The sequence below is a fragment of the Leptodactylus fuscus genome, chromosome 1, assembly GCF_031893055.1.
Source record: "Leptodactylus fuscus isolate aLepFus1 chromosome 1, aLepFus1.hap2, whole genome shotgun sequence".
NCBI classification, from domain to species: domain Eukaryota; kingdom Metazoa; phylum Chordata; class Amphibia; order Anura; family Leptodactylidae; genus Leptodactylus; species Leptodactylus fuscus.
Genome location: NC_134265.1, coordinates 199,462,895 through 199,487,755, shown reverse-complemented (window position 1 = coordinate 199,487,755; position 24,861 = coordinate 199,462,895). Strand labels below are relative to the sequence as shown.

Here is a 24,861-nt window from a genome sequence, read left to right as displayed (position 1 = left end):
GACATTCCACGGCACTTTGGTAGCCCCAACTGTCATGACAGGCCAGAACTCTGCTCTATAGAAATTTCTCTTACCCTCACTGGATTATAACAGTTTGTAGTCTGGTTCAGTGGGTTGGAAGCATGGGGCATCTGATTTGCTAAACACTTTGGCGTACTCTTTTAAAGGATATGTATCACCTATTTATTAAATCCAGAAACTTAAATATATGACTTTTTTCTTATTGTAATTTTGGTTTTAATTCTATTTTCTATACACAACTATGGGAGCTGCCAGTTTGCCTAAATTTCTCCTCTGCTCTATTAACAGTATTTAATTATATGCTTTCCAGCAATCTCATTGTTGTAGGTAACTGCTCTGTTACCTAAGTTTCTCTTCTGTTAACAGCAATTAGTGACATGCTTTTCAGCAATCTCGTGGTAATAGGCAACAATAGATTGAAGTTGATCCAATGAGGTCTATAGGAGAGTTTTCTACATATGCTCTGTGCAGGGAGCGGTATAGATATGCTGTGACATCTATTGCCAGTAGTGGCTGCAATGATGGCTCAGTGGTGTTATCTTTAGAGGTGTTATATCCCGTCGTAATCTTGTCTGTGATTGTATATGAGGTGACTGTTGCAAAGAAAACCTTTACAGAATTAGTATATTACACTATTTGGTTTTAGTGGTCAGAGTGAAAATTGCAAAGTTTAGCACCCTTTTTAAACATTGATGGTGGCATGGAAAAAAATTTTTAAACTTCAGTTTTTTTAAATAATATGTTTAACATTAAAAAATGGTTAAAAGTAGGTTTTCTGGTGACTCCCTTTGGCCGGTTGCTCAAAGATAATTTTGGATAGGATCTTACATAGGATCAATATTTTTCCATTCAAAGATTATAGGATAGGTGTATTTCCAACTTATATCTGTTTGAAACAGGGGCATAACTAGGAATGGCGGGGCCCTGTGACGAACTTTTGACATGGGGCCCCCCAACCGACACCAAAGACCCCGACCGACATCCCCCCGCACAATTATGCCCCATAGTGGCCCCTGCACACAGTTTTATGCCCCATAAAGGCCCTTGTACACACAGTATTATGACTCCATAGTGGCCCATACACACACTATTATGCCCCATTGTGGACATCCATGAACAATTATTATTCTCTGGGGTCTTTTCCGACCTCAGACTATAATAATTGGAGACCCAAGGAGGGGAATACAAACATAAAAAACACTATTACTTACCTATCCCTGGCTCCAACGCACTCCCCGCTGAAGTCGGCCATCTTCAATGACGTGCAGCAAGTCAAATGACCTGGGCCTGCATCACGACGCATAGAAACGCAGGCCCCGGTCATGTGACATCAGGGATGTCACACTAGTAGGCCTGAAGCCTGCCCGGAGAGGTAAGTAAATGGAGTCCGTTACCGGCTGGAGCTACTCCAGCCAGTAATGGCCTATTAAAAATAAAAAAACACAGTGGTAGCGGCTGTCGCAGAGCCCCTTAATGTCCCAGGCCCTGTGGCAGCCGCTACCCTGGTAGTTACGCCTTGGTTTGAAATGTGGGCTTCCCCAGGTGGACATTGCCAGTTACCTTATCAACTACGGTATAGACATCTATCTGGGAGGAGCCAAAAAGTGCAATGTCATAACCGGTCTAGAAAACTCCTCAAAATGATTCCTCAGACTTGGCTGTCCCCTCGCGATCCATTAAGTAAATAATTTCTGGAGAAATGAATATTCCAAATGACGTTATCTCCAAGTTTTCTATTTACATTGTCCTATAAGTGATGTCTGGCGCCGCTTCTTGTAGTAATCGCACTAGTTAGTACAGTAATATATGTTAAAGGTCAAAGTAAAATCATTGAGGGGGACTTTGATCCCATGTTTCACAAACACTGTGTTACGCTATTCCAGCCTGCTGAAATATACTTAGGGGAGGGAAGTGAACAACCAGAATAAGGAAGTTGTTTTGGAGTAAGCTACAACATTGGCACAGAGTGGGCACATAAACAATCCAGACAAGATACACTGAAGAGAAACTTAAGGAATTAGGTGTAAGATACCAAATAGACTTCCCGTGAATGAATCTCTGAGAGCCATGGAGGTTAAGACGCAGGTATGTTTTACTCATTTGTTTCTTCTTTTTCACAGTCTACCTTTAACTACTACCTTTAAGCCTAGGCTAACTGTATTTGTGTTCTCTAAGGTTGCTTTGGATCCAGATATATACATCTAACCTGAATAAGTTATATGAAGTCTCATTTATGTACCAAAATCTTGTGCTCTATACACAGTGACACTGCTTTGTGCTTTATGTTTTCTTCTGTTTGTTTTTGTATATAGAGTAATTTCACAATAAGGCCTGGTTCACATCTGGGGTCCTTGTGTTTTCCGCGCGGTGTCCGCACGGAACATGCGGAAAGAAAAGTACTTCATGAACTACTTTCCTCTCCGCATGACTCATGTGGACACCATGCAGAAAACACACAGACCCCATTATAGTCTGTGGGGTCCGTGTGCTTTCATTGCTCACCGCTTGTCAATGCGTTCGGTATTCCGTTTGGCGGGGTCCCCAAGCGGACCCCCTGAACAGAATACCGAACGCAGATGTGAACCAGGCCTAAGACTGAAGGGGGCGCTGGTTAATATATCTCTATTTACCTATTTCCTATTTGGGAATGCTGAGATATTAGGGAATAAAGGGACACAATATATTATATATTATATTGAATGAATAAACTTCTACGATGAGTGGTCCCAGTTCTAGTCATGCTCACTTGTCAGCCCATTGTTTTTTTGGGGGTACCACATAATGCTTCACTGAGGATGTTCCACTTGCATCCCCACCCATAATAGCTTATTGCAAGTGTCCCTAGAGAGAGAATCATCAGAATCGTAATTATTTAAGGACCTTTTTGACACAGTTATCCAATCCAGATTGTAGAGCACTGACCACAGAAACTCCATTATCTGTACGCCAGAGCCCACCTAGTTGAACATATACACTTAAAAGCAGGGTGCACCATGAGCATAATGCATAAATCGTGTTCCTCTTGATTATTTCCTCTGCGTATCCATTCTCTGACAGGAGGCATGTTTTTTTTATACGAGTATTAATTTCCAACAATCACAACTAGTTATTGCTGCTTAGTTTGTTACTCTAATGTCTGGTTTTGGTTGTACAAATCCCCTCTGAGTGGTAGAATACTGGAGAATGTTCTTTATTCTTATTACTATGATTGTAAATAATATGTATTTTTTGTCGTTAAGGCATATTCCAGTAAATAACAATGACTCCCTTTTCCTTATTCTCTATGGCCTGTTCTTTTTCGATTATGATTATCAGTTCAGGAAAGAGTTGGTCTAATGTCTCACTATGCAATATTGCATTTCATTCTTGACTCACTTCTAGCCAGATCACCTTTACAGGATATCTACATGGCAGAGCTAGGAATTGCAAGGTTTATATATCTTTTTAAGTGTGTGTCTTTTCTGTACATATATGTGAAAAGCATATTTCCTCCATTGATTTTGATCAAGTTGTGTTGCAATAACTAGAAACTTTAGTGTTTTTGTTCCTTCTCCTTTGGACCCTGTGTTAATCATCTGCATGATACACGCGTACACTTTGGGAGCAAAGTCCAAGAACTAATATCTCCCTGCTTGATAGCAAGTTATCTAAAAGGAGTTTGGAAGACTGAAATAGACAATTGACAATTATCATTGTTCCAAAAATATTAACACACTAATAGTCCCTATTCACAAACCAAAGAACATAAAACTTAGCTTTTAATAAATAATCATTAAAACTTAGTTACTTCAGTCACCAACAATTAGTTAGACACTCTTAGTTAGCCACTCTTTCTTTCTGATTCAATTAAAGTGGACATATAGAGCACATACACAAGTAAAGTGTGGTTAGGTTAATTTCACTGGGCGAGTCATTAGCAGTCTCCCTTTTTGCCAGCTGCTATTCCTCCCCAACAATTCCCTTGTCTCTATCCACACTACAAGTAAACACACTGTTACTGGTCTGTTATAAGGTATCTATGGCTGTTAGTATAAGGAGTTTACCACTCTAATCAGTTAGTGGAGACGAGGGTACTGGTAGTTGTGGGCTGGGGAACGGATTGACTGACCAGGGACCGTTCTAAGTACCTTACCAGACATTTACATCACTGCCAGTTTTCTTTAACTCTATGTATGACTCCGTAATTGATATACTAACAACTTATAACAGACCAGTAACAGTGTGTTTACTTGTAGTGTGGATAGAGACAAGGGAATTGTTGGGGAGGAATAGCAGCTGGCAAAAAGGGAGACTGCTAATGACTCGCCCAGTGAAATTAACCTAACCACACTTTACTTGTGTATGTGCTCTATATGTCCACTTTAATTGAATCAGAAACAAAGAGTGGCTAACTAAGAGTGTCTAACTAATTGTTGGTGACTGAAGTAACTAAGTTTTAATGATTATTTATTAAAAGCTAAGTTTTATGTTCTTTGGTTTGTGAATAGGGACTATTAGTGTGTTGACAATTGTGAGTTTCCCTATACCCCTGTATTTAGACTTTTCCAAAAATATTAACACAAATACTTAAGAAAAACTAAAAAAAAAGTTGATGAAGTACTTTCCTCTCCTCATGACCCTATTATAGTCTATGGGGTCCGTGTGCTTTCATAAGCTCACCGCTTGTCAGTGCGTTTGGTATTCCGTTCGGGGGGTCCCCATGCGGACTCCCCGAATGGAATATCGAATGCAGATGTGAACCAGGCCTAAGAGGGAAGCTAACCAACAATCCACCGTACACTATGGCCAATGTACTTAGACAAATCGGAAAGTGACCTGAATCTTTCCGCCGAAAACTCTAATCCTAGCTGGGGCTGAATAACTGATATGCAACCACGGTGCTGTCAATGGTGGATTAAATATTTTGGCTTGAAGGGATTTTTCAGGATTTGATTGTCTATCCTGCGGATAAGCTCCCTGTAATGGCACCCCCTGAAATTTTTTTACAGGCCATGAAATGTCACATTCATCAGTCACATGATCTGTTTGCAGCGCAGTCCCATTCAAATGAAAGTGCTCAGCGATGATACCAAGCACAGCCACTATACAAATGGACAGCATTGTACCTTGTAGGTAGTGATACAGCTGTAGTGGTTATCTGAATGGTAATGGCAACAGCTGATTGTTGAAAGTCCAAGGCTTCAGATGCCTGCCAATTTTCAAATGATATCTTGACCTAAGAATAGGTCACCAATTTCTCAAAAATCCCTTTAAGGGGGCATTCACACGGAGTAACGCTGGGCGTGTATCACAGCCGTACACGCCGGCGTTACGGCAGACTGCCGAACACTTCCCATTCACTTCAATGGGAGCGCTCGTAACAGCGGCGTTTACGAGCGCTCCCATTGAAGTGAATGGGAAGTGTTCGGCAGTCTGCCGTAACGCCGGTGTGTACGGCTGTGATACACGCCCGGCGTTACTCCGTGTGAATGTCCCCTAAGGCCCATGGGACAACATGCAGCGCTAAAGCGCTGTGGGAAAAACTGCAGCTGGAACGCATCGCGGTTCTTCCCGCAGCGCTTTGAACAGAAAGTTCACAGAGTTTTCCTCGGCTGACTTTCTGTTACCATTATATCTACGTAGATATAATTGACACGCTGCGATTTCCAAAACCGCACTGCTTTTGGAAATCACAGTGTGTCCGTGCTGCGGTTTTTACCACAAAGTGGGCATGGGATTCGCATGAATCCCATCCACTTTGCAGTTACTGTAAAACTATAAAAACCGCGGCTTGGACACACTGTGATTTACAAAACCAGTGCCGTTTTGGAAATCCCAGTATGTCAGTTATATCTACAGAAACGCAAGTGGTTTCCCCATAGATATATAATTGAAACAGAAAGTCAGTGGAGGAAAGCTGTGTGAACTTTCTGTTCAAAGTGCTGTGGGAAGAACCGCGATGCGTTGCCACCACGGTTTTTCCTGCAGCGCTTTATAGCTGCGGGTCATCCCGTGGGGCCTTAGCCTAAGTTTCAGGCTCCACGATACGGAAATGCTGCTTATTTTGTTGCAGATTTTGCTCCGGTTTTTTGAGTCAAAGCCAGGAATGGATTGAGCAATAGGTAGAAGTATTAGAACTTTCTATATATTTCCTATTCCTTTTGTAGCCACCCCTAGGTTTGACTCAAAACCCCCCAGCAAAATATAGAACAAAAGAAGCTGTGTTTCCACAACGTGGGGCCTCAGCTTAAGGCATTTCCCACATTACGGAAATGCTGTGTTTTTCCTGTTACAGAACCAAACAAAAAAAAAACCGCTGCATTTTACTGCACAGCCGAGCACAAATTTCATTATCAGCTGTGCATTCATTTCTGGAAATTAAATTAATGCAACACTCAAGGGTTAAAATGCTTGATAAATCCCTTCAGTGATGTTGTTTCCAAAATGGGGTCACATGTCTGCGGATTCCACTTTACTGGCAATTCAGGGGCTCTGCAAAGGTGGCATTATGTTTAAAAATTCCAAACTGCTGCAAAAACCAAAATTTAGCTCCTTTTCTTCCGTGCTTGACTGTGCCCAAACAGCAGTTGATACCCACATATGACATTGTTGAGTATGTTATCCTGGGTACAGAAGTGTCATACATGTAGGCATACACTTCAGTTTGGGCACACAGTAGATGCTAACGAGAACTATGTGTTTTTGGAACGCAGATTTAGATAGTTGTTTTTTTGAACACAATATCATGTTTGCAGAGACCCTATAATTGACTCTACAAAATGGGGTCACTTCCTGGGGAATTCCATGTTACTGGCACCTCCAGAGCTCTGCAAAAACATGGTATCCAGAAAGTTCCTCTAAATTTTTACTCCAAAAGCTGAATTGTGCAGTTCTCCTTCCCTACTGTGTGCCCAAACAGCAGTTTACACCCACATATACACCTTTTTTGTACCCGGGATAGCCCACTTAATAGTTTTCGGACTGCATGTCTCTGATGACACAATATATGGGACACTGATATGACATTTATGATTCAAAAATTGCAGTTCTCTTTCTGTACCATTTGCTGTGCAGTACCATTTGGAAAAGCCTGTTGGGTCCAAATGCTCACTGTACCCCTAGATAAATGCCTAAAGGGGTACAGTTTTTAAAATGGTGTCATTTCTTTGGGGTCTCAGCTGTACTGGTACCCCAAGGGCCTTACACAAATGTCTTAGCTGAAATGCTTTTACGCTGCCAAATCCACAGTCCTTTTCCAATCTAAGTCCTGCCGTGTGGTCAGGCATCACACAGTAGCCGCATGTAGGGTATTGCCATACTCAGGAGAACTCACAATATAATTTATCGGGTCAATGTCTCTGATGGCACATGCTGGGCACAATATATTGAGCACTGAAATGGCATATACGACTCGAAAATTGCAATTTTCCTTCTATACCTTCTGCTTTGCAATACCGTTTGGAAAAGCTTGTGGGGTCAAAATGCTCACTATACCCCTAGATAAATTCATAAATTCGGTAAGGAGTCTAGTTTCCAAAACGGTCACTTTTTATGGGTATTCCACTGCTGTGGTATCTCTAGGGCTCTCCAAATGTGACATGGTACCTATTAACCATTCCCATAAAATCAAAGCTTTGAAAGACAAATAACAGTCCTTCACTTCTGAGCCCTCCTCTGTGCCCAAACAGCAGTTCTTGACCACAAAATTGGGCATTGACATACTCAGGAGACATTGTGTAACAAGATGGGCTACAAATGACGAAAAAGTATATATAACTGGAAAAATTATAATTTTTTCTAATTGACGGCCAAATAAAGATAAGTTCAGTGAAAAGCCTGAAGGATAAAAATTGTGATATCACCCTGAGATGAATTCCTTAAGGGATCTAGTTTCCAGAATGGGTCACTTTTTGGATTTTCTATTATTGTGGTAACTCTAGGGCTCTGCAAATTCAACATGGTGTCTAAACACTATCCTAATAAAATCACTGCACCAAAATCCATAAAGGTGCTCTTTCATTTCTGAGGACAGGGTTTGAATCAAGTTGCACAGAAGAATCACATAGGGGATATTTCTACAAACTGCAGAATCAGCATAAGGTTGAGGCCCCACACTGCAGAAACGCAGCTTCTTTTGTTGCAGATTTTGCTGATTTTTTTTTTAGCCAAGCCTAGGAGTGGCTACAGAGGGAATGGGAAATATATAGTAAGTTCTTACACGTTTCCCTTCTGCTTAATCCACTCCTGAGTTTGGCTCAAAAAACTACAACAAAATCTGCTAGAAAAAAAGTTGCGTTTCTGCAACGTGGGGCTTCAGTCTAATAAATATTGTGGCATGTTTTGCTTTTAACTCCGTCTTTATTACAGGAAAAATAGTTTAAAATGAAAAAGGTGCCCTGGGTAGCTTTGGTCTGTCTGGGGCCTTTCTCACCGCTATTGAGGGGCTCTATTCTTGCCCCTCGGCGGTGGTGAAACTCCCTAACTCAGTCTCTGCTCCATTTCCCATTCATAATGGGACTCGGCAAAGCTGTCCTTTATCACCTCTTATTTTTGCCTTATGCATTGTGCCCTTGGCTGCCCAGATTCGGTTGAATCCTGATATTTCGGGTGTTTTGGTTAGAGATAAATCCTTTAAAATTAGTTTGTTTGCCGATGATGTTCTCCTGACCCTTACAAATCCCCATATTTCTCTCCCCAACCTTCTCAAGGTCCTTAAAGGGGTATTCCCACGTTGCATACTTACCAGTCTTTGTTGCTGTAAAATCTTCTGTCTTCCTGCTTTGTTGCATCATTGGTGGGTGGGGTTACATATGCAAAGCCAGCGGCGAGATGCCACTGGCCCTACGTGCACGCTCATAGATGGTGAGACCAGTCTAGCCTTCACAATGCGAATACAGACCCGGCATCCGCTGTAATAGAGAGGCGGATGCCGGGGAGGGTTAGATGCCGGCACAGGTGCCTGCAACATCGCTATGCTCCTGCCCTGCATGAAGCCAGCAGCGGCAGGAGCGATGCTGTTATTCCGCTCCTCCGCCCCCCCCCCCTCTGCTCCTGCTGCTGCTGGCTTCATGCAGGGCAGGAGCATAGCAATGTTGCAGGCATCTGTGCCGGCGTCTAACCCTCACCGGCATCCGCCTCTCTATTACAGCGGATGCCGGGTCTGTATTGGCGGCCCCTTCCCCCCCAAAGGGTAAACTACCCCCCCCTCCAGGCTCGCTCCCGTGCACTTAGCCCCTCCTCCCTACCCCCTCAGAGCAGCAGATACATCACTTGACTTATGACCAGATAAGTCAAGGGATGTGTCAAATAAAAATGAATAAAGTAAGATAGTGGACAAACAAAGCAGTTTTGCTGAAGCAATGTACTTAGGAAAAGTCTTACATTCACATTAACAAGCAGTATAGATAGGATCCTTGTGATGGGACAACCCCTTTAAGATTTATGGTGATTTCTCCGGTTATAAAGTTAACCCCACCAAGACTGAAGCCCTCCCCCTTAATATTCCTACTGCTGATTTACAACTGTTTCGTTCCAACTTTGACTTTCAATGGCAGGAACGCTCTCTCTGATATCTTGGGATCCAGCTCTCCCCTTCCTACTCCACCCTCTATTCAGTTAATTACCCTAGCCTCTTTAATGAACTGAGAGCCCTCTTGGATAAATGGCGTCCTCTCCATATTTCGCTTATAGGTCGTATTAATGCGGTCAAAATGTCCCTCCTCCCGAAGCTCCTCTACTTTTTTGAAACTCTTCCGGTTGCAGTACCTCACTCTGAATTGTGCTCGCTTCAAAAATCCATCTTTAAGTTTATTTGGAATGGCAAGCGTCACCGCATACCCCGTTTGGTGATGCTATCTGGTAGGGAGGAGGGGGGCTTGGCGGTACCACACATATTGCATTATTATTGGGCTGCTCACTTGCGCTGCCTACCATTTTGGTCAGCCCCGCAGGCCTATACCAAATGGGTTGAGATAGAGAAACTCTGGATGGCTCCGATGCATCCCAATGCGTTTCTGTGGTCCCGTTCCTCTCCCCTTCCGTCCACTCCACTTTTGGGTCCTATACGCTTCACAAGGGCCATTTGGATTACCTGCTCTAAAATCTTTCCCCTGGCCTCCCAGTGTTCGTCTATGATTTCCTTTTTGTACAACCCCCTCTTACTGGAGGGACTTACGTCAGCTTTGGTGCGACCATGGAGTAGGCTTGGCCTTTTCCGTGTCGCTGACTTAATAGACCCGCTGACGTTGGTGCTTAGGCCCTTTGAGTATTTTGTGTCAGAACTACATCTACTCGCCACTGAATGGTTGCATTACCAGCAGATTGTCCATTTTGTTTTTACCCAGTTCGGCTCTCTGAAGGTGTCCCCACCGACTGTCTTTGAAAAACTGTCGTGCGGGCAACTCTACTGCAGGCCTTTATCTCTGGCATTTATGGTATCCTCTGGATGGCAGGACCCCATATCGCATAAATATATGGAGAGGTGGTCTGGGGCCTTGAACAGGCAGATCTCCCCGAACCAATGGCAAATTATCTGGTCTCGTGCAGCTAAATCCTCCTGTGTTACGTTCCGGGAGACTCAGTACAAGCTAATTATGCACTGGTACCATACCCCAGCCTTCCTCCACTCCCTTAATCCTAACATTTCTTCCCAATGTTGGTGTTGCCAGGCAGGAGTGGGTACCCTGTATCATATTTTTTGGGATGTCCGTAGCATGGAGAACTTGACAGCCACACTTAACCATACTGTTGAGGCATTCCAGGCTATATGGTCATCTTGGGACACATACTGTATTTTGAATGGTCTCTGACTCCTTCCCCTTCCCTTCCTCCCCTACCCCCTCATTTCTACTCTCAGGTTTTTGTGATGTGTATACATCCCCAGTCTATTTGACAGTATATGCATTGCTTCACGTTCATGTTTTTTATGTTTTCAACTCTTGTGTTGTATTGTATTTTACAAAAATCCTTTCAATAAAAATTACAGTAAGAAAAAGAAAAAGGTGCATAAAAATATGACATTTGGAAATTTCACCTACATTTTGAATTCATTCCTATGGAACACCTAAAGGGTTTACAAAGTTCCTATACACTGTTTTGAAATTTTTGAGGTGTACAGTTTCTAGAATATAACATCATTTATGGGTGTTTCTATTATATAGGCCCCTCAAAGTCACTTCAGAACTGAATAGGTCCTGTGACAGGAACAGGGGCAAAGTGGTAGAAGGAGTGTATATTTCTCCTAGGTTCCTGTCATACACAATCTACTGTAGATGCAGCTGAAAAAAGCTGTACAATTCAGCAATTATACAGGTATCCAGCTCACCCTAATTCCATGTGTAATGAAGTTCCTGGGCTGCACGGATGCGGATAGACTCCAATCCACACAAGTACGATGTATAGTAGTAGAAGGATCCAGCGTCACCAGGTAAGTAAAATATAACTTTTATTTTTCCATATAAAAGTTTACAGCATTCTGATTAGATGGCAAAACATACACGAATTGAGAAACACAGCCATGCCATGACGAAGGGACGAGGAAGGTCCCGAAACGCGTAGCTAATCGGAATGCTGTAAACTTTTATATGGAAAAATAAAAGTTATATTTTACTTAACTGGTGACGCTGGATCCTTCTACTACTATACATTGAAAAAAGCTGTGCTCCTTGCTGGTGGCCGCAAAATTACACGTGCAAAATTACACACGTTATATGCCCGTAACGATACATTGAAATGAATGGGATCTGTTTTGAGCGCTCACATTCTGACACGTGTATACGTGCTAGAATGCGTGCGCGTTCACGCCGTGTGAACTCGCCCTTAAAGGTCTGGCTGCTGGAGATGGAGGAATTCGGTGTGTCTCTACTTCACTCAGCCACTCCAGGTTTTGTGATGTGTGGGGTTAATTTCTGGTTTCATGAAGGGTAGAGGGCAGAGAGCCCACAAGTATATGGCTCTCTGCTCCTGGGAAACCACTTGTGAGTAACATTGCTATATGTTGCATTTAGGGAGCTGTGCAGAAGGCCTGTCTCTCATAGTTAGGTATCCTGTGTTGAAGGTAGAAGCCGGACCACTAGGATTTTATTTTGTATTGTATTTGTTTTTGTTTTCCTGCACCACTACTAATAAAACTGGTTGTGGCTGGATGGGACTTTCATTTTGTGCCAAAAAGTGCTTGTCTAACTGAGGAGACGATGATCCGTGAGCTAATCCTGTTACAGTCCTTAGAAAACAGTCTTGAAGGCTTAGGGTCCATTCACATGGAGGAAAATGTTGAGGAATTTGGTGTGGAATTTCAGCGCTGAAAAAAAAGCCTCCCATTGACTTCAATGGGTTCATTTTTCTGCTATGGGTTTTTTGGATCAGATTTTGACGTGGAATCCACCTCAGAATCCGACTCCAAAAAATGCCTCCCATTGACTTCAATAGGAGCTGTTCACTTCTTTTTTCTGGTAGCGTTTTTTTGCCGCTTGTGGAAAAAAGAAGCAATCTGCACTTTCTTGCTGCGGATTCTGCGGCGCGACATTCCCTCCCAACTAGGCCCATTCATTTGGGGCTAATCTGGAGCGGAATGCTATGACTGGATTCTGAAGTGGCCTCCACATCAAAATCCGGCCCCAAGAACCCTGTGTGAACATTGCAGAGATGTAGCTTCTTTGTTGCAGATTTTACTCCAGAAATGGATTGAGCAGAAGGGAGAAGTAAAAGAACTTCCTTTATATTTCCTGTTCCTTCTGTAGCCATTCTTGGCTTCCGCTCAAAAAAAGCTGCATTTCCACAACGTGGGGAATCAGCCAAAGTGTTCTTAATAATCTGAGAATTTGCTATTAAATTTCTAAGCCTTCTAACATCCTAGGAAAGTTAAAGGACACTGAAGAAACAATGCCAATATAAAGTAGACATATGGAAAATGTTACCAGTTATTGTTTAGGAATTATGTGTGATATGACTTCTTTTACCATAATAACTATATAATTATAATTTTATGACATTTTAAGTAAATTGTCCTTTTTTTAACAAACACAAAGTATAATGACCAAAATTTACCACCAACATAAAAAGCAATGTGTCACGAAAAAACAGTCTAGGAATCACGTGGATAGATAACTGCATTATGAAGCTATTCTATATAAAGTAAAAGATGTCATATTTGAAAAATGGGGTCTGAGCATTCAGGTCCAAAATACCCTGTGTCCTTAAAGGGTTAAATAGGGGCGTAATTGCCAGCTGTTATTTCACAGGATGAATTATTTCACCAGTATAAGGCTGAGTTCACAAGTAGTTTTTTTGGTCTTGATTTTGAGGCCGAATTCGCCGCAAATCAAAAATCAATGGTAGCCGGTCAGGTCTTTTTTTTCCGGGAACAGTTTGTTCCGGCTCCTGGAAAAAAGAACGGACATGCTGATTCATCATTCGTGAGGCGAATCTGTCTGAAGACGCTCCCACCTCCTGACTAGACCCATTCATTGGGCCTAATCCAGAGCAGAGTGTGCTGCACTGCACTTGGCATCCAGTCGTGGCTACCCGTTTTTTGGTCTGGAAAGTGAGGCGGCCTTCGCCTCAGTTTCCGGACCAAAAAACCCTGTTTGCACTCAGCCTAAGGGTGCATGCACACGGAGTAACGCTCCGGTCATTCAGACATGTAATCACGTGTCAGTGACCACTGTAAAACAGAATCCCATTGATTTCAATGGGTAACGGTCTTACGCGCGCTACACATAGAAATCAATGGGAGGCTTTTAAACTCCTCACTGCTTTGTTTGTGATTTTTACCACTGATGTGTAAAACCATAGAATTCAAAGTAAGTGTACATTGCTTTTCTCATGACTATGTCCATCCAGTTCAGCCTAGTATCCTGCATTGCTGATACATTTCTTTCATACAAACAGGATGTCAATATATTCAACCAAGCTGGCATGCAGAGTTTGGAGCTTCTGGATTTGCTATTTGATTGCCAAGATGGTATTCTTCGTCATGAATGTTCATCTGCTGAACCCTTTTGGACATCTGAAACAAACGTTAGTATATAAGGAAATCATTTATAAATGCTGTATAGGTTTTCTTATTTTGTTTGTTATAATTTTTTCAAATTTTTTTTTATGCAGAATGATTCTAAGGATGATGAAACACTTTTGTCTTTCCTACTGGCACAAAATGATTCCTCCTCCGAATCAAATCTCTGGTCACCCGCTGCCAGTGATAGTGGTCTTTCTGAAGACAACCACTCAGACCAACAGGATAGCCCTGCCCAGTACCATTATACAGATTCTTACCATAATCAGATGCACAATCAGAGGGATTTCCAAGAACGTAATGTATCTATTGATCTGGGGGAACATGAAGGTACTGTATGCGGACTAGTTTTAGATGAATAATAAACTATGATAAAATGAATACCTTCACTGTATTAGAAATGAAAATATATTCAAGTAATTGTATTATTTCTAATAATTCTAATATTAGAATGAGTTGATTTATTTTAATTTAGTTTTAGATTAATTGAGGCCATGTTTGAAAGTTTCTATTTCACTACTCAGTGTTTCTAAAAAACTAAAAAAAAAAAAGTTACTCATTGTGCATAATACTGGAGTAAAGTGAGGCGAAGCAGGAAACAGTTATGCTGAACTAATGGTGTTGTGCCAGAGCACATAATTTGAACGCATGTAGTGACTATAGAGCTGCGAAACAGGGTCCTTGGGCGTTCTGTGGTTTGGATAGTAAACGTTAAATAATAATAATAATACTAAAAAAAACTGTATTTTTGCTTGTGCTTCTCTTAGTTAAAAAAAATTGTGCCAGCATGGTGCTTGGCATTATCCAGAACTAGTGCATCCTCAGGCCCATGTCTAAAACACACGACTCTTGTAATTAAAATGGTATATACAGTAATGGCAGTAAGTGTTGGCACCCCTGAAATTATTACGGGAAAATGAAGTATTTCTCCCAGAAAACTATTCTAATTACACATGTTTTGTTATACACATGTTTATTTACCTTGTGTGTATCAGAAAAACACGAAAATCAGAGGGAAAAAAAGCCAAAAATTATATAATTTCATGTAAAATTACCAGCACCCTCAATATAAAATTTGGTTGTACACCCTTTGGAAAAACCTGAAATCAATCACTTCTTTTAACCATCAACAAGCTTCTTACACCTCTCAATTAAATTTTGGACCACTTTTCTTTTGCAAACTGCTCCGGGTTTCTCATATTTGGAGGGTGCCTTCTCCCAACAGCAATTTAAGATCTCTCCTCAGGTTTCAAAAGGGATTTAGATCCGAACTCATCGTTGGCCACTTCAGAAATGTCCAACACCTTGTTTCAATCCATTTCTGGGTGCTATTTGAAGTATGTTTGGGATCATTGTCCTGTAGGTAGACCCATGGCCTAGGATGCAAACCCAGCTTTCTGACACTGGGCCCTACATTGCGACCCAAAATCCTTTGCTAACTTTTAGATTTCATGAAGCCTTGAACACAGTCAAGGCACCCAGTGTCAGAGGCAGCAAAACAACCCCAAAACATCTTTGAGCCTCCACAATGACTTCTGGTTCTGTGTTCTTTTCTTTGCAGGCCTCATTCTGTTTTTAGTAAACAGTAGATTGTTGTGCTTTATCAAAAGCTCTATTTTGGTCTCATCTGTCCACAAGACCTTTTCCAAGAAGGATTTTGGCTTACTCACATACATTTTGGCAAAGTGCAGTCTAGTTTTTTATGTCTCTGTTTCAGCAATGCGGGTCCTCCTCGGTCTCCTGTCACAGGGCTTATTTTTATTACACTGATGCACCCTGAACCTGCAGGACAACTTGAATTTCTTTGGAACTTGATTGTGGTTGCTTATCCACCATCCTGCATTGCAACTTTTCAGCAATTTTTCTCTTCCGTCCACATCCAGGGAAATTATCTATGGTGTTATGTGTTGTAAACTTTTTAATTATGTTGCTCTCTGTAGACAAAGGAACATTCACATGTCTGAATGGATGTCTGGATGTACTTTTAACCTGATTTTAGGTGTGATTTTTTTTTATATTGCCCACACCTGTTACTTGCCACAGGTGAAAATCAACGAGCATCACATATATGAAACAAATTTATTTACCCACAATTTTGAAAAGGTGCCAAATTTTGTTCAGGTTATGTTTGGAGCTTTATATGAAATGATGTCCAATTTGCCATTTTTCTCAGTTTTTTTGTGTTGTTCTTATACACACAATAGCTCTACCTACGACCACATAGGGGAAAAAAAAAAATTGGAGAAGACCCGTAATTCCATAAAGGACTTCCTTCCTTCCTTTTCTTTCAACCAGATCTGTCAAAATGTTGCATTTTTAAGCTGAGGCTCTGACACAGATGTGGCAGGATCAAAGATGGCACTGCAGTTAGATTAAGGCTTTACGTATTGTCGGGGGTGAACTCCATGTTCTAATCCTATTTGGGAGGAATGGGGACATGCAATGAAATCAGTGTATGGTTATTAATTCTATTTGAACTATGAGATAAATAGTTTGGTTGAATAATCCTGAGGTTATCATCTTTTTCAGACTTGTGGACAGTGCAACTTTGCACGGAGAATAATATGAAAACTCAATCTCAGGGGAAAGATACTTCATATTCCTTGACAGTAAAGGATCTATTGCTATCAAATAACTTTGACTTGGTAAGCTATACATTAATTCAAAAGCTCTTCAAACTTTTGCTTCACCAAAATATATAATTCTGTATTTAATGCTTTGTACCACTTTATTTCTCTGAAAGCAGCAGCATAGCATTCCATCAAATGGTCGTAATTCTGGGATTTGTGGTGAACTAGTCCTCACTGAAGATGAAAAGAAGCTTCTGTCAAAGGAAGGAGTAATCCTACCTACCCAACTACCTCTCACGAAGGTAACCTGAGGATCCCAGTAGAGTAATCTCACTACATAATACATAGTGATAGGGTTATTTCTCATTAAACATTCCACAAATTATAAACATTATTATAACTTATTAAAAAAGCAATTTAATAAGCAGTTTGATGTCAGTGACTGAAGTTCAAGAATAAAAGCAGATGAATTCAGCCATTTAACAGCAGTGGAGAATAGCCCTAGATCAGGGGTACCCAATTATTTTTAGTAAAGGTCCAATGACCATGGTCCACCATCAGGTAAAGGCCCAAGTTAAACAGTAGCTGAACATGTCCAGTATTCACCATATTTTCAGACCACACGTTTGACTAGATGACTTACTTCAGGTTTAAAAAATTTTTGAAAAAATAAATAATTAATCACTGGTGGTCAAATGAAAATCGCTCAATGTCACTAACTAGTGAAGGGGCACTAAGAAATCTTAAACTATGTGGGGGGCACTGACATGGCATTATAGTGTGTGGGAAAACACTAATGCGCTTTGTACTGTGTTTGTGGGACATTATACTATGTGGGGGGAACTAATGTGGCATTATACTGGGTGTATAACCAAAAAAACACATTAAATAAAAAAAATTATATTTTATTAATTATCATAAATAAAATTATGCCAAAAACATATAACATATAAAATTAGACCAAAAACATATAACAAAACAAAGTGCTATGATAATAAATAGGGGGGACAAGATAATCAATGAACCACAAAATTTACCAAGGCATGGAGGTTTTAAAGGTCGATGGGAAATGATAACATAATAGCAATGGCATCATGTCACATACATATGAAGATAAAAGTGAAAATGTAGGAATCAATCAAACATAGGAATGTATTCAATGATATACATATATAATGACTTACACACCATGGGCATTAGCGCATGGTGTCTGCTGTATGATACAGCAGTTATCAGTCGGCTATAACGGCCGCCCAACTCTGGGGCAGCCACCATGGTTAAACACCCGGCATCCCCCGATGTCGGGAAGGGGTTAAAACCTCCATGCCTTGGTAAATTTTGTGGTTCATTGATTATCTTGTCCCCACTATTTATTATCATAGCATTTTGTTTTATGTTTTTGGTCTACATGCATGATTTTATTTATCATCATTAATAAAATATAATTTTCTATTTAATGTGTGTTCTTTTTTGGTTATATAAGATTTATCTTTACACACATGATATATATTTTTTTGTCTTTGCTGATTATAATGAGTGGTGCAATAAAGAGCTTTATGCTGTGTGGGGGCGCTAAGGAGCATTATACTGTGTGGGTGGCATTAAGGAACATTATACTGTGTGGGGACATTAAGGAGCATTATACTGAGTGTGGAGCATTATATTGTGGGGGAACTAAGGCGCATTATCATGTTGGCCAGGCACTCGGGGGACATACCCAACCAATAGGATATTGTCCAATCAGTGGACTCCACATGTCATAATGAACTACGGTCTGCTGATTTCTTAACATATTTACATACCGTAGATACATGCAGTCACTAATAGAGTAAAATAATTGTATATAGATGTAAACAGATGGTATTGAATCCTGTGAGGTATATATAAATCTATACACAGTGAGTGGAAGCTGAAGGTAGCCATTATGATTGTGTTGGACAAGCAGAATAAGGGCTCGTTCACATCTGCGCCCGGTTTCCGTTCTGCAGGTTTCCGTTTCCTGCATAAAACAGAGGCAGGAGACGGAAACCTGCAGGAGTCTTTCTCACCCATTCATTTGAATGGGTGAGAAAGCTGTCCAGCCGTGAGCGGCGGTGAGCGTTTTATGCTCTCCGCGGCAAAGTCAGGTTTTTTAATCCGGACACAGAGTTGGACATGCAGTACTCTGTGTCCGGATTTTTTAAAAAAACGGTTTCGCGGCGGAGAGCATAAAACGCTCACTGCCGCTCACGGCCGGACCCAGTCTGTGCTTTCCGTCTTCTTGCATGCAGAAGACAGAAACCACAGAACGGAGACCCGATCGCAGGTGTGAACCTAGCGTCAGCTTGTCTGTAACAGGCCATCTCTTACCACAATCTCCATAGTGGTTGCGTGTCCTGCCATATATGCTAGGTACAGTATTCCTGAAATCTTTAAGCTTTTCATCAAACAACCCTTTGAATTCAACATTTTTTTATATTGTACTTTTGAACAGTATGAGGAACGTGTCCTTAAGAAAATTAGGCGTAAAATACGCAATAAGCAGTCAGCCCAAGAAAGCCGAAAGAAGAAGAAAGAGTACATGGAAGGACTTGAAACCAGGTAATAATCTTTGTACACATTTCTTACCAATAAAAACAGAACAGTTACCCATTTAGAAAGAAAACACAGATGTGTATTCACACATAGGGGGTAAATTGTGGTTTTCTGTAGTATATCTAGCAAAATTGCTTGATTGTTTTGCCATAATTTTGAGGAAAAGACAATATGACTGTAATGTCTGAATATTGCCTTGCAGAATAATAAAAGCTAGAACTTGCTCAAAAGCTGTGCAACCAAAAGTGTCATGAAAAATGTTGGATCATGTTTATTAAAGAGATTGGCCGCTTTACTGAAAAAATTCAGAAGAGTGATTTCTAAAAAGTATAGCTATTTCTATATCATACCCCACTGTTAAGGCCCCTAGCTGCCCATTTCTATACTGTCAACACACTGGGGACCAACAGTTTCTGTATCCATACAATGTGGTTGCCTCCCAATCTTAGGTAAATCTTGGGTGAATAGGTTACAAGAGCAAGATGGCGGCAATCACACACTCAAACAATGCAAAATAGACAATGGTAGTCACAAGCTTAAAAACTAAATAATGTACGGTGCACACATGATATGCAGTCTCTGCAATACAAAAGCAAACACAGCAACAATGAAGGACACGTCAACAAGACAAGCAGGGACCACCAAAGCGGCAGTGATGGAGTGGCAGGAGGTTTACAGGGTAGGCCTGTGTGCTAGCTGTGTACTTTTAACCATGTATTATCATGAAGTCATGTATAGAGCTGTGAGCCTGCGGCAATACTCAGGACAATGCCTATCTGCTTTGTGGCCTGGGTGGCACATTGATATCATCCATTCAAACTTTTTGACAGCTGAGTTTTCAGGACGTGGCTACAACAAGAGGATGTCAGTAGATATATGTAAGAAACAATAGCCAGATTTCATATTTACACACTGTCAACTCACAAGATAATTAATTAATTAATTAATTAATTAGCTTCTAAATAAATTAAAGGACTTTCCTGGGAGTATAATATTGATGTCTTATACTTGGAATAGGTCATCAATATAAGATGGGGGTTCAAAACCACACCCACCAACCAGTGGCCTCTTCACTGCTTGCCAAACACAGTGCTGTACATGCTGTACCATGTAACACATTATTTACGTTAAATCACTGACGCATATTCTATGTCTATATCTCTTAGGATGTCAGCCTGTACAGCTCAGAATCAAGAGCTGCAACGCAAAGTTCTAATGCTGGAGAAACACAACATGTAAGTGGTATATTCAATATAATCAGAATTAGACACTTAGAGGAACATGGGGAAAACGATTTGTTTTTGTCCTTGATCAGGATCATAGTAACTTCAGATCAAGGACTGACCATATGGTAAATCACCCATAAGAAATTATTATACAATATTTACAGTAATACTTAAAATTTTGCAGTCATATTTGAGTTGCGTGAAAGTTGCCGTCATTAAAAAACTTACAGATGGAGCAGAGTTAACCTGAACATCTGTAAACTCATAAATGCAACTCTCATGTGACTTTAATATGGAAAACCGGAATAAATTTATGAACTAGAGAAAACTCCTGGACATTGAAATTGGAATAATTTATGGGAATTATGGGAATCACTGAATTTATACACATATATGATATGCAAATCATATGGGTTTGATACTGTGATCATTTGCAAATTTTAATGATGCCTGCCACTTCCTCTAATCCATAACCATACGGCTCGCCCTTCTTGGTGTTAGTTACATTTTTGAGCAAATTTGAGTGTATATGTGTGTGTGTGTGTATATAATTATATATATATATATATATATATATATATATATATATATATATATATATAATGTATGTATATTACACAGACAGCAGCCAATTAATGAGAAAATACCTTTTTAATACTGGGTAGGAATGGACCCAACTTTGCACTGTATGAATGGCACGCAGGCCTCCCTGAAACAGTGAGTCAGGGGAGCCATCCCCGAGCAACTAAGCATAGTATACTACAAAATTGCCTGCATCAAATAATGTAATCAGAGATTCAAGGACATTGGAAGCAACATAGAACCAGGAGGGGGAATAAAAGGACAGAGACAAATACAAGGGAGATCAGACAAGACCACAAACAAAATAACAAGGGAAACAGAAGGGGGAAGAGAGGGAGAAGGAGATCAATAAGGGCGAGAAGGGGATCACTAACTGTTCGGGAAGCGGAGGAGGAAGGGGAGAGCCCCAGGGCCCCTCGTCATGAAAAAGAGGAGGAGAACTAGGAAGACTCTTGGAACAATACCCAGGGCCGCCAGAGACTGTCGAATCGGGAGGGATCTGGAGAATACTCTGCAACCAGGGCTTCCATTCTCCATATAAGGAGAAGCTCCTGCAGGAATTCAAGCAAGGAAGGCAGGGCAGTACTGCACCAGTGCCTAGGAATGACAGCCCTGGTGGCCGTGAGAAAGTGCCGCAGGAGGTCCTTTTTAATCTCACAGATCTTACCCGGGATGACTGAGAGAAAGGCAAAGTCGCAATAGAGCGGTCACACACTTTAGAATACAGAAAAAAAAAACAAACAAACACGTCCCCTTCAACTAGTTTTAGTTGTCTTTTCTAATCAAGCTAAGGAGTATCAGCTTTGGGTCAGTCCAAGCCTTTTCTTTACATACACACTGTATATGTCCTAGTTGAACAAGTAATTTCTAGAGATGAGCGAACACTAAAATGTTCGAGGTTCGAAATTCGATTCGAACAGCCGCTCACTGTTCGAGTGTTCGAATGGGTTTCGAACCCCATTATAGTCTATGGGGAACATAAACTCGTTAAGGGGGAAACCCAAATTCGTGTCTGGAGGGTCACCAAGTCCACTATGACACCCCAGGAAATGATACCAACACCCTGGAATGACACTGGGACAGCAGGGGAAGCATGTCTGGGGGCATAAAAGTCACTTTATTTCATGGAAATCCCTGTCAGTTTGCGATTTTCGCAAGCTAACTTTTCCCCATAGAAATGCATTGGCCAGTGCTGATTGGCCAGAGTACGGAACTCGACCAATCAGCGCTGGCTCTGCTGGAGGAGGCGGAGTCTAAGATCGCTCCACACCAGTCTCCATTCAGGTCCGACCTTAGACTCCGCCTCCTCCGGCAGAGCCAGCGCTGATTGGCCGAAGGCTGGCCAATGCATTCCTATGCGAATGCAGAGACTTAGCAGTGCTGAGTCAGTTTTGCTCAACTACACATCTGATGCACACTCGACACTGCTACATCAGATGTAGCAATCTGATGTAGCAGAGCCGAGGGTGCACTAGAACCCCTGTGCAAACTCAGTTCACGCTAATAGAATGCATTGGCCAGCGCTGATTGGCCAATGCATTCTATTAGCCCGATGAAGTAGAGCTGAATGTGTGTGCTAAGCACACACATTCAGCTCTACTTCATCGGGCTAATAGAATGCATTGGCCAGCGCTGATTGGCCAGAGTACATCAGAGCCGAGGGTGCGCTTGAACCCTTGTGCACCCTCGGCTCTGCCACATCAGAGCCGAGGGTGCGCTTGAACCCTTGTGCAGCCTCGGTTCTGCTACATCAGAGCCGAGGGTGCGCTTGAACCCTTGTGCACACTCTGCTTCATCAAGCTAATAGAATGCATTGGCCAGCGCTGATTGGCCAATGCATTCTATTAGCCCGATGAAGTAGAGCTGAATGTGTGTGCTAAGCACACACATTCAGCACTGCTTCATCACGCCAATACAATGCATTAGCCAGTGCTGATTGGCCAGAGTACGGAATTCGGCCAATCAGCGCTGGCTCTGCTGGAGGAGGCGGAGTCTAAGGTCGGACCTGAATGGAGACTGGTGTGGAGCGATCTTAGTCTCCGCCTCCTCCAGCAGAGCCAGCGCTGATTGGTCGAGTTCCGTACTCTGGCCAATCAGCGCTGGCCAATGCATCCCTATGGGAAAAAGTTTATCTCACAAAAATCACAATTACACACCCGATAGAGCCCCAAAAAGTTATTTTTAATAACATTCCCCCCTAAATAAAGGTTATCCCTAGCTATCCCTGCCTGTACAGCTATCCCTGTCTCATAGTCACAAAGTTCACATTCTCATATGACCCGGATTTGAAATCCACTATTCGTCTAAAATGGAGGTCACCTGATTTCGGCAGCCAATGACTTTTTCCAATTTTTTTCAATGCCCCCGGTGTCGTAGTTCCTGTCCCACCTCCCCTGCGCTGTTATTGGTGCAAAAAAGGCGCCAGGGAAGGTGGGAGGGGAATCGAATTTTGGCGCACTTTACCACGCGGTGTTCGATTCGATTCGAACATGACGAACACCCTGATATCCGATCGAACATGTGTTCGATAGAACACTGTTCGCTCATCTCTAGTAATTTCCCCATTGGGCCCTTGAGCCAGCTAGGCCCCAATTTCACTCTGGCAGAGAATAGTACAATCACCCTATGTCATACATATACTCTATATGATCACACTGCGAGGGCCCCAGTCACCAATGATTTTGCAGTGTCTTGCTGCTGCTTGAGGTCTGCTGCTATGTGGGTATGTACCTGTGGACCCCCAGAATTAAATGGGTTGTCCCATCTCAAGGATGCTGTCTATACTGGTAGCTTATGTAAATTGAAGAATTTTCCCTAATATATTGATTTAGAAATTCTGCTCTGTTTTCCTGCTAAGTGACCTTATTTTCCCCATTGCTTACACTGTGTTGCTATAACCACGGACCTGGGAGATAGGACAAGTGAGGTCACTTACTCAGTGCTGGCAGGACAATCACTTAGCTAATTGCAGTTTGCTGATACAGCTGAGTCTGTTATCTCTCTATGTAAACACACAGATAACACAGAGCCCCTTCTGTAAAATAATCTGCAGATTATCTGATCTGTTTAAGTGTTGAGACTTCTCCAGCCCCTTTAGGTAGAGGAAGGGGGAGGGAAGAGAAATACAGGAAGTGAGAAGCGAACACTGTATACAGCCTGGAGAAAGACTGAGATGGGAGAACCCCTTTAATTTTACTGATGAGCCCTACTCATCCCACTCCAACAATGTTAAAGTAGAGGAACCTTCAGCAATGTAAGCTTATTTGCGTTTCAACAATGAGCATTTATTTAGGCCTACCTAGCAAATGTCCCATTTACTACATGAAGATACACAGTGAATATAAATTAAAACCAGAACCTTTTTTTGGATGTCTATATAGGTCCCTGATTGAACAATTGCGCAAACTTCAATCACTTGTCTCTCAGACTGCAGGAAAGACTGCTCAAACAGGAACATGTGTAGCCGTAAGTAACACTTATTTGATTAATAACATATATTGTAGTACTATTGTAATATATTGTAATGTGTGGGGGATTAGGTCTATAGAGGTAGGCAAAATGGGCGCAAATGCAGTAAGATAGTGACGCAGTTCAATGTGAACAGGGTTTTGCCTGTTTATTTATTTAGAAACATAAACGACAAAAAAAATACAGCCTTATATTCAGACATTAACCCCTTCCTTCTATAACATCACACGGAGCATATGGTTAACACCATATGGCACCCCTGGCACAGACGTTTCTCTCACTGAGTATCTTCCGACTCTGTCGGATTAACGCCCTGGATGCTGTGATCACTATTGATCATGGCATCCAGAAGACCCTGGATTACCCCCCTGATGCCCCACGATAAGATCTATTACTGTGCAATGTTCTTGGGAAGAATATGCAAATCTGT

The 24,861-nt window shown here is 41.6% G+C and overlaps 1 protein-coding gene across 1 annotated transcript in view; it reads left to right on the top strand.

Annotated features, from left to right (window-relative positions):
* The first annotated feature begins 2,003 nt into the window (after positions 1 to 2,003).
* The window catches only part of CREB3L3 (cAMP responsive element binding protein 3 like 3), a 34,653-nt gene continuing 11,795 nt past the window's right edge, over positions 2,004 to 24,861 (top strand). Inside the window, exons 1-8 of the mRNA XM_075281485.1 lie at positions 2,004 to 2,106; positions 13,888 to 14,016; positions 14,104 to 14,341; positions 16,541 to 16,656; positions 16,758 to 16,883; positions 19,055 to 19,161; positions 20,322 to 20,390; positions 24,344 to 24,428. Of these exons, the coding sequence (XP_075137586.1) occupies positions 2,089 to 2,106; positions 13,888 to 14,016; positions 14,104 to 14,341; positions 16,541 to 16,656; positions 16,758 to 16,883; positions 19,055 to 19,161; positions 20,322 to 20,390; positions 24,344 to 24,428 (888 nt within the window). The 5' untranslated portion in view covers positions 2,004 to 2,088. The remainder of the gene's footprint in view (positions 2,107 to 13,887; positions 14,017 to 14,103; positions 14,342 to 16,540; positions 16,657 to 16,757; positions 16,884 to 19,054; positions 19,162 to 20,321; positions 20,391 to 24,343; positions 24,429 to 24,861) is intronic.